This window comes from Aspergillus pseudotamarii (genome assembly GCF_009193445.1).
Source record: "Aspergillus pseudotamarii strain CBS 117625 unplaced genomic scaffold BDV38scaffold_24, whole genome shotgun sequence".
In the NCBI taxonomy this organism is placed as follows: Eukaryota; Fungi; Ascomycota; class Eurotiomycetes; order Eurotiales; family Aspergillaceae; genus Aspergillus; species Aspergillus pseudotamarii.
In genome coordinates this window covers 433274-442936 of record NW_022475038.1, presented here as the reverse complement: position 1 = coordinate 442936, position 9663 = coordinate 433274, and the positions used below count along the sequence as shown (strand labels likewise).

The 9663-nt window shown below is 52.6% G+C and overlaps 3 protein-coding genes across 3 annotated transcripts; 2 read left to right on the top strand and 1 right to left on the bottom strand.

Moving 5' to 3' along the window:
* Positions 1-374: 374 nt before the first annotated feature.
* Positions 375-3366, top strand: BDV38DRAFT_82651 (WD40 repeat domain-containing protein). The gene is made up of 2 exons (XM_032063990.1): positions 375-1471; positions 1609-3366. Exons 1-2 carry the CDS (start codon positions 544-546, stop codon positions 3048-3050), a joined length of 2370 nt encoding a protein of 789 aa, XP_031914073.1. The 5' UTR covers positions 375-543; the 3' UTR covers positions 3051-3366.
* Positions 3367-3627: 261 nt separating this feature from the next.
* Positions 3628-4724, top strand: BDV38DRAFT_282617 (uncharacterized protein; the record flags this gene model as incomplete). The annotated part of the gene is made up of 2 exons (XM_032059825.1): positions 3628-4497; positions 4587-4724. The coding sequence occupies 2 exons, from the start codon at positions 3628-3630 to the stop codon at positions 4722-4724; spliced, it is 1008 nt and encodes a 335-aa protein (XP_031914072.1).
* A 337-nt stretch (positions 4725-5061) lies between these two features.
* On the bottom strand, positions 5062-9322 carry BDV38DRAFT_282616 (class I myosin myoA; the record flags this gene model as incomplete). The annotated part of the gene is made up of 9 exons (XM_032059824.1): positions 5062-5489; positions 5541-6097; positions 6146-6393; positions 6443-6534; positions 6589-8286; positions 8335-8817; positions 8882-8927; positions 8986-9219; positions 9275-9322. 9 exons carry the CDS (start codon positions 9320-9322, stop codon positions 5062-5064), a joined length of 3834 nt encoding a protein of 1277 aa, XP_031914071.1.
* Between the last annotated feature and the right edge of the window lie 341 nt (positions 9323-9663).

Sequence of the window (9663 nt, the reverse complement as noted above, 5' to 3'; positions counted from 1 at the left end):
TTTTTTTTTTTTTTTTTGGTGTTCCCATTTTGGGAGGTGAACATCAAACTACTGCAACTCGCTGGAGTGTTAGTTAGTCCTTTACTTCCTCACTCCGTAACAACTTACTTTCTTTTTCATTGGAAACACCGCCCCTCTTTTTCTCCCTCTCTTCCAAACAATTTCATTCTCTTCCACTTTTGTCATACCAACCACATTGTATAACTTGACTCCCGCCTTACACAGAGCCGCAAGTTCAGTGTGCGACACCTGAGGGCATCCTTTTACGCCCAACCTGACCGTGTTCTCCGCGTGGGGGGGATTGGTGGGAGACGAAGCTGCGGGGTGACCGACGGGTTGCAGGGCCAAGATCTCTGATCCCGATCGAGAGAAACGTGGACGGTTTTCGCTGTTCCTGTGTGACTTCCCGTGCCAATCAGGCCCCCTTCAGCTACATTACGTCCTGGTCTCGTCTAGTGCTATTCTGTTTGCCTTCCCGCGGCTTGCGCGAAGTTCTTGTGGTCGAGTTGTCGGCTTCCGAACGAGGCGCTCCATGAAACGGCAATGCCTAATCAGAGTGGATCTGATATCTCCTTGACGTCGTCCAGCTCGTCAGTATGCCCAGGTGACGGTGATACGAGGCCCGGCTCCTCATCATGTGACACCCTGGCCCCGTCGCAGCATCGTCGGCCTTCTTCTTCCACCCAAGAAGGCGTCCCGGTGACAAGAGATCAGCAACCGGTGTTGAGCGATACTGATGCGGTCTCAAGGGCTTTCGACCCGACAGACCCGGGTATCTCTGCCATCATGGCGCTGCCTCAGTACCCGAGCGTCGATACCAATGAAGCCAACTTTTTGGCTGTCTCCGAGGTCGTAAATGCGGTGATCGATCGCGATACTTATTTCCGCCGCGTAGGGGAAGGGGGTGAGGGAACCGCCCATCGTCACTCATCGCCACCCACCGACTTGTACATGTCAGATTCAGAGATGACCGATGTATTGTCCGACCTGGGCGGGGTACCCCTTGCGCCATATGAGAACGGGCCACTCGGCATGGAGACACTGGTTCACCACTTGATCGATCACGCAACAGCCAGGCGCGCCATCTCTACGATTTCGGAGGATAGTGAAGACGAAGACGAAGATGCCGCAGCCTTGATTACAAACTACGACACCCCCGTAAATCAAAATCTGTCCACACCGATCTCTGAGCAGGATGATCTTCTCGACGACGCAGAGAAGTTTTACTCGGATGAAGCGAGTGGCAACTACGATGAAGATGTCCCTGACCAGTCCGAAGTTTACCAGGATGGGGACATGTCGGAGGTGGATTACGACGATTTCTATCGAGGCTTGGATCATGACCTGGGCTCGCAGGCAACAGAAGTCCTGGGCCATGACGACCACAACTACCCCTCCGATGGTGAGGATTGGAGTGGTGGAGATTTGACTGGCGATCCCCGCTTTCCTGCCTCAGTCATACACGGAACCAGTATGTATCATCATGTCTCACATGGGCCAACTTATCTTTCTTGCTTTCCCTCTTGCCTTCCTTCCACCCGTCCTTCCTTCCTTCTATTGTATAACTTGCTCAGACTGAGGCCATGCTGATTGTCTTGTGTGCGATAGCCCATGAAAGAAACTTTACTATCGACCAGTTTATCTCTCAATGGCTTGTCCAGTCGACGGCGGCCTCGATACCGAGTCTTCCAGTTATATCAACGGCAATGCCACCAAGTCCCATCTCCAACATCCTTGGTTGGAATCCCCCAGCAAAGATCGCACGGCCGAGTGGGTACTCCGGTGACTTTTATGACATCCAACAGATTCCCTGGTGGGAGACCTTACGAGTCAAGCGAGCAGACGCCCGGGAGCTGCGAGACCTCTGGTATACGTCGTACCATAACTTAGAGTACTCGAATCAACGGCCGGGGTTGCGACTATCTCAGGAGGAGTTCTACTACCGGGAAAAGGCTATGTACACCAAACATAAAGCTACGATCGAGCACTTTCAACTCCGGAACCTGATGTCCGTAGCAGCCTACAATACGGTGCACTTTGCCCAAGAGTCAAAAGTGTATTCCTGGGCGCCTGCGTATGATGACGTGAGCTGCTTGATCGATCTGTCCAAACCGTCCGCCGAATCCGGATTCCACGCGCCCGTAAAGATCTCTACTATGAAGTCGGCTCACGACGTTGCCATCGCTGGTGGCTTCGCAGGTGAATACGCGGTGCGCGCAGTGGGCACGCAGGAAGGTAGTGTGGAAGGCTTCGTGACGAAGGACCCCAACGGCATCACCAACCATATCGATGTCGTCCCCAGTCGCACGAGCCGGTCGCCGATGGGCATCTTTGCATCCAACGACCGGCACCTCCGCGTGCTGGACGTGGAGACCAACACCTTCATTGCAGATCAAGAGCTGTCGCGAGCCATCAATTGTACGGCCACCTCGCCGGATGGACGTTTGCGGTGTGTTATTGGGGACTCGCCTGACGCCTGGGTCGTCGAGGCGGACACGGGACGACCTGTGCATCCCCTCCGGGGCCATCGCGATTTTGGGTTTGCGTGCGCGTGGTCTCCCGATATGCGGCATATCGCCACCAGCAACCAAGATAAGACAGTGATCATCTGGGATGCACGGACCTGGCGCATCCTGGAGAAGATTGAGTCGGACGTCGCAGGATATCGATCCCTCCGATATTCGCCGGTCGGCGGCGGGTCACGCACGCTACTGCTGTGCGAACCGGCCGATCGCGTCTCGATCATCAACGCGCAAACGTACCAAACGCGGCAGGTGCACGACTTCTTTGGGGAAATCGGTGGTGCGGACTACTCTCCGGACGGCAGTACAGTCTGGGTTGCCAATACCGATGAACATTTCGGTGGATTTATGGAATACGAGCGACGCCAATGGGGACAACGATACGGAGTACGGGACTTGCCTCATGAATGGGTGCGAGAGTCCGACTTGGACGAGGATGAGCGATGCGTTCTAAGCGAACGAGAGCGACAGATGCGTTTCTGGTGGAATTTACGCGACGAAGAACATGAGGAGATGTTACTGGTGTAACAATCGGATTGCTACCTTGGCCGCTGCGGCTCAAATGGCTTCATCTTCAAAAGAACCATGCGCTGCCTCCGCCATTGGTTGTCGAACCTGAAGAAGGGGAATGATATTCGACGGGGGCGTTTTTCGGGAACGAGGGATTCAATATTTGCGACGCAAGCGTTCTATTACGGAATCCCCGCATATTTTATTTTATTTTATTTTTTTTTTACCCTATCTTTTTCTTCTTTCATGTCTTACTGTATCTACAATATACTGGGAGGCCTGCTGACTGCGTTACGAGATACCACTGAATTGATTCCTGCACATTGTTGCCTTTTCTTTCCCATCGAATCAAAGAGGCCTACGTAATACCTGTGTGGCGACCAAGATCGGTGTGATCTGATCGGTACCCAATGGTCGGGGGCTGTGGCTGGGCAACCCCACCGCCGATCTTCAGCTCAACCAAAAAGCACAGCCGCAGCCCCTCCTCGTCTCGGAGATAAATACCATACAAACAACAAAACTTCCCCCTGATCCATCCTTTCACATCATCTCCTGTCCTTCTCTCATTCAAACATCACAACCAAGAAAAATCAATATGGGTTTCTCCGACATCCTCCAAGACGCCGTCTCCCAGGCCGTCAGCCACGCCACTAACAACTCTGGCGGCGGCGGCGGCAACAACAACAACCAAGGCGGTTCCAACCAGAGCTACGGAGGAGACTCTTACGGCGACCGTCCCTCCCACGGCGGCAACCAAGGAGGGTACAATGACCGTCCCTCTCAAGGCTACGGAGGAGACTCCTACGGCGACCGTCCCTCCCACGGCGGCAACCAAGGAGGGTACAATGACCGTCCCTCTCAAGGCTATGGAGGTGACTCTTACGGTGACCGCCCCTCCCATGGCGGCAACCAAGGTGGCTACGGAGGAGGCTACAATGACCGCCCCTCTCAAGGTTACGGAGGTGACTCCTACAACGACCGCCCTTCCCACGGTAACCAAGGCGGCTACGGAGGAGGCCCCTCCTACAACGACACTTCCTACAACGCCCCACCCCCCTCCCACGGCGGCTACCACAACTCCAACCCCTCCTCCCATGGCTTCTCCGACAGCGACGTGAACCCAGCCCTCGCCCACGCCCAACAGCACTCCGACTCCAACTCCAATGACTCCTCCCTCTTCAGCACCGCCCTGAACTTCATCAAGGACAAGCAAGGCCGCTCTTCCTCCCCCGACATCGATGAGTCCGAGATGGTCCAGTCCCACCAACAGCTCTACGATGACGATGATGGCAGCAAAACCCATGATTCGAGGTCTCTGGGTGCTGGCGCTGCCATGCAGGCGCTTAAGATGTTCAGCTCCGGCCAGAGCGGTGGGTCTTCCGGCGGTGATCAGAATGCCTTCATTGGTATGGCGATGAGCCAGGCTGCCAAGCTTTGGGAGCAGAAGAATTCGAGTGGCAATGTGGTGAGTTTTGTTTTCCTTTTTATTATTTGCTTTTCTTTTTCTTGTGTGTGTATTTGACTTTGGATGAATGCTGATCTGGGTTACTATAGACCGATGACAAACAGTCGGCTGTTAACAAGGCCGCTGAGATGGCATTGAAGATGTACATGAAGAACCAGGGTAGTGGATCGTCCGGTAGTGGTGGGCCGGCGTTGATGAGCTTAGCCAGCAAGTTCCTGGGCAAATAGGTTTGGTTAATGGTTTAATTTGTTTCTTTCGTGTGAATATGGTATATGGTTTATGTTATATTGTTGGACATGACAGAATGATATACAGAATGATCTGCTACTATTGAACGCATGAATAAATACATGCTATGCCTCTTGAAGGGTGAAATTTGATCACAACAATTCTATTTTATAATCTAAACAGCCAGGGTTCATGCAGCGCCAAACAATGAATCCCATGGTATCAGTAGACCAGCAAATCCAAAGCAAAACTCTAAACTAGAACTCGGGGTAAAAAAAAGCGGATATTGGGAATGAGAATGGAATAAGTAAAAGGTAGAAGGAAAAGCAAGTCAAATCACCACTCATCGTCGTCGTCGTGCTTGCCTTGCATCGCGTGTTGTCGTGCTCTCAATGCCTCTGCGAGGCCTCCTGCTAAGCTGGCGTTCGAGGTACTGTTCGGCGTCCCGCGACCACTGCCGCCGGATGAGTCGTGCGAGTTCATGCTCACAGCGCTATCCCGAGGCGCTGGTGGAGGTGCCGGCACCGCCTTTCTTCCAGCCATGTTCGGGCGCTTCGCAGGTGGTGCAGGAGGTGCCGGCTTTGCCTTGGCTGCGGCCGCAGTAGCGGCGGCTCCGTTGGCAGACGGCACCGGACTTGCCCTGGGTGCGGCTGGTGGCGGTGGTGGGGGAGTAGGCTTAGGTGTAGGCGCGACTTGCTCTTCAAGATACGCCTGGGGGGTCCAGCCCTGGACGGACGTTGCCATATTCATGCACAACCACCAACCTACAACACATTAGCCTCGTAAACACAGAAATGAAGAAGTTAAAGGCTTACCGTTTCCTTCCTTCGATACAATTTGTACAACTTCTCCCGCCCGGATGTCCAGCTCGTTGGACTGGGCACTAGTGAAATCGTACAAGACCTTCGCGGTTGCTTTCTTTGGTGCCGGAGCGCTCGCAGGTGGTGGTGGTGGGGGTGGAGCTCTCACGGAGCCAGATGAGGCATTCCGTATATGAGAAGCGGCAGCGGCTGCAACGGGCTGGGGAACTGGTCTAGGAACGGCAGCTGGCTGAGGGGCAGGAGTTGGTTGTGCCGCAGCCGGCTGCGATTGAGGCAGGGGCTGGGCTTTGGGTGTAGGTCTGGATGCAGGTCTGGACGCCAGTTTCGACGGCCCGCCACCAGGACCACCGGGACGCAACAACTTTCCTTTGGTGACTGGTCGCGCTGCAACTTGCTTCGCTCGCGGCGTCGGCTTGGAGACCGAGCTCGGGGGCTCACCGGGGCTAGTGTGAATAGTGTGGCTCTTGTAGGTATCTACGTTCGGAGACGCGGCTGGATCTTTAATAGCTTTGACAGTAGCTAACTTTCCAGGCTTCTTGTTGTATTCAATGCTATATTGGATTAGCGGAGGGAAGCACATATACATGAACAAGTCTTACTTCTCGGAAATCTTCAGATTCAATTGCCCACGCAAAGCCGTCTGAAGATGAGTGAAAAATTCCGTTTTGAAGACACAGTTGATCAAAGGATCAGGTTCTTGCCCACCGATGATCAAGGAGAACCAGTCGTCTTTCAGGTTTGAGGTGCTGACAGCTTTGATGGCACCAATCGGCACCGTTCTTTCAGCCGAAATTTGCAATTGGTTATTGACAAGGGTCTGTGCCACGATATATACATGTCGGTTTGTCTGCAATTGTTAGGATACGATTTGTTTCCGGCATCGTCAAGTCACTCACCAAAACGAGAATCCGTGGAGAAGGTTTACTAGACCGACCAAACTTGGAGATCAGGACTTCACCACGGCAAGAAAAGAGAATATCCTCCGATCCTTGCATAAAGTCAGCGAACATTGTCGGCTATAAAGTAGTAGAATTACACTTACCGTTAATGCCTGCACCGTTGCGGATCATCTCTCCCGGTCCACCCTTGTTACCGATTCCAATGTAGTCACCAAGGAATCGTCGAGAGCCGAGCAAACTCATTCTGCGACGTTCCTTACGACCTTGGAGCACCTGATGGCCTTGATCACGCACCTTAATGAGTTCAAGACCGCCGGTGGTGCGACGCCAGAATCGCTGGATGCGGATGGCGCACTCAATACGATAGCGAAGGTAGTTACGCCATGCGCGCTGGATGCGAATGGCCATGTTGTGCCAGTACCGGTCACGCATAGCCTCCAGGGCAAAAAGCGTTTCGGGGGTCTTAACGAACACCTTCGTGATACCCATCTGGTACTCCTCTGCGGGAATGCTAGTGTCCTTGAGGATCTGCCGAGCGCCTGATTCTGCGTCACCAGTCCATGTGTAATCGCCGGCATAGGACGTCTTCGGGGACAGAAGATAGAAACGCTCCACGAACTTATCGAAAGTTTGACGATAAGCGAAACCAGCACGTCGAATTCGGACGTTTTCCTGGAGACCGAGGTATTTAATTTGATGCAGAACGTTTCCAACGTTGTACTCCTTCGGGGCCTTGTTGTCGTTTGGCTTGATGGTACGAATATATGATGGCTGAGCTTTCATCAAGGTAGCCACCAGGTCGTTAGCGGAAGCCTTGATCTTATCGCTAGCAGTAGGTGGACGCCTCTTATCATCCTGGTTGACCTGGTTAGGGAAAAGTGTGTGGACAAACTGATTGCCGCTCGACCCAACAAGGTTCAGCAGATCCTTCAGCAGCTGGTCTTTATTCTTGTCCGTCATGCCCTCTACCGAGTAACTGACGTCACCGGCGTAGTGCTTGACAATGAACTGACCCTGTCGGTTCTCGAAGTTTGGATTCTGCCCGAGGAAGTTTAGTCTGCCCACAAAGGTGTTGTCCGCAGCGCCAGAATCGGCATGCGCCGTTGCGCAAGCGTCGTTGAGGGCAGCGAAAACACCCGGTGGCCGCTTGTCTTCAATCAACGAGCACACAACCTTGTTATCAAAGTATTTGATGGGCGTCCACTGGATCTGCTCGCGAGCATATTCGTCTTGTTCGGCCTTCAAGGTCAATTGGATGAAAATTTGCTGTAGTTTCTCATTAACGTAGTTAATGCAAAGCTGTTCAAAGGAGTTCTTGTCGAAAATTTCGAACCCATAGATATCCAGGATTCCAATTGAGTTCGCTACGGGTTCCCTGGCAGTTAAGGACTGATTGACACGACCCACGATCCAATCGAAAAGATTGAAATAGATCGCCTTGGATAGCGCATCACGTACGGCAAGGGCTTGGACAGTGTTCAGAGGAACTTCGTAAACTGATCCCCTGCGGCCTCCGCGGGCGGTTTCCATGATGCGAATAGTGAGCGCTTTGTTCACCTGAGCAGGATCGACTTCCAGCAAGTAGGCGACAAAATCAACAACCGACTGATCTGAGATAGCAGCGTTTCCAGAATCGTCCTCGGCGAACTGAACGTTTCCAATCCACAGAATGGCGGCGAGCATTCGGAAGACGTTGTCCTGTTCGGCTTCGCTCATTCCGATCACACCCATTGCATTCAGAGTATCCCTGAACTCGGCAGTGTCGTCAACCCCGGGCACGTCGAAGCATTTCGAGCGGCTTGTGTAGAGGTAGGATTGGGGCTGCTGTACACCAAACATATCTACCGTTCATTAGATCATTTTCGCTTTTGTAGGGACAGAAATCATACCTCGGTATTTCTGCGGCGCCGCCTTTGTAAACTGGTAGAAGATGTGGAAGTTTCGCTCGTTGGCGATCTGACCGACGACTCGCGATTTCTCTAGCAAGTAATTGGTGATGTTGGCGCCGACCGGCTCACCATTAGCATTGAATTCCAACTCCAGGTACTTTCCGAACCGTGAAGAGTTATTATTGCGCAGCGTCTTCGCATTACCGAATGATTCGAGTAGCGGGTTTGTGGCCAGAACCATGTCTTTCGTCTGTTGAATGGACGAATCACTTCCGCCGGATACACTGGCAATGTACTGCATGATCCGCTTTGCGGCCTCTGTCTTCCCCGCACCCGATTCTCCGGAAATGATCACACATTGGTTATCTTTGTAGGATTTCATATTATAATAGGAGGATTCTGCGACTGCGAAGACGTGAGGAGGAACTTCGAGACGGTTCTTACCCCGATAGGAGTCGAGGACACCATCGGTATAGATACCCACTAGAAAAGGGGTCAGTCAGCTTATGTCCATCCCCTGATCATGCCTTTCAATGGGACTACCTACAGTCTCGGAACGGGTTCACAGACACCAACACATGTCCGATGTACGTCTAGAAGAAAGGCAACACTTAGTCCCGGTCTGGCGCATGCCCCGCGACATCAACTTACGTAGATTTCGTCATGCTCGAAGCGGAGTTTCAGGTTGTCGTTGATGGCTTCATTCGAGATCTTGCTCAGCAATGTAAGATCCGAAACACCAATCTCCTTCTTCTTCGTTGTCTCAAATGTGGCCTTCTTGACCTGAGGTTTTCCCGCTTGTCGCCCATCACCCACATCAGCGACCTTCGAGCGACCGAAGCCTCGACTCTTCTTCTCCCCGCCAACAGGACGTCGTGAGTGTCCCTAATTGCAATCGTGCATCAGCGGAATTGTTTCTTGGGGTTAGGTCTAAGCCAACATCGCATGCAGGAGTTTGCCAGACAGAGAGTAAGAGGCGACTCACCATGGTTGTTGTTACCGACTACCCCGGATTGGGCGCCCAGGCGTCAAGATATGTGGTGTATAAGTTTAGAAACGGGGTATTGTAAAGTAAGCGTTCAGGAACTGAGGGGAATGAGCGCAAAAGAAAGGTCGCTCATTCCAGGTGTATACACACACGAATAAAGAAAGTGAAGAAGGGTGAAAAGGAACAACGCTCGGAGAATGAGTGGTGCAAGATAATGGGGGGAAGAAGAAGGAGGAATGACGATGTGGTGCCTGTGGAGGACAAGACACAAGACTGTCAAGTCACTGCTACTAGTATTGTTACTCGGCGGGACACCCGATGGAACCTCCGTCTGCGCCACA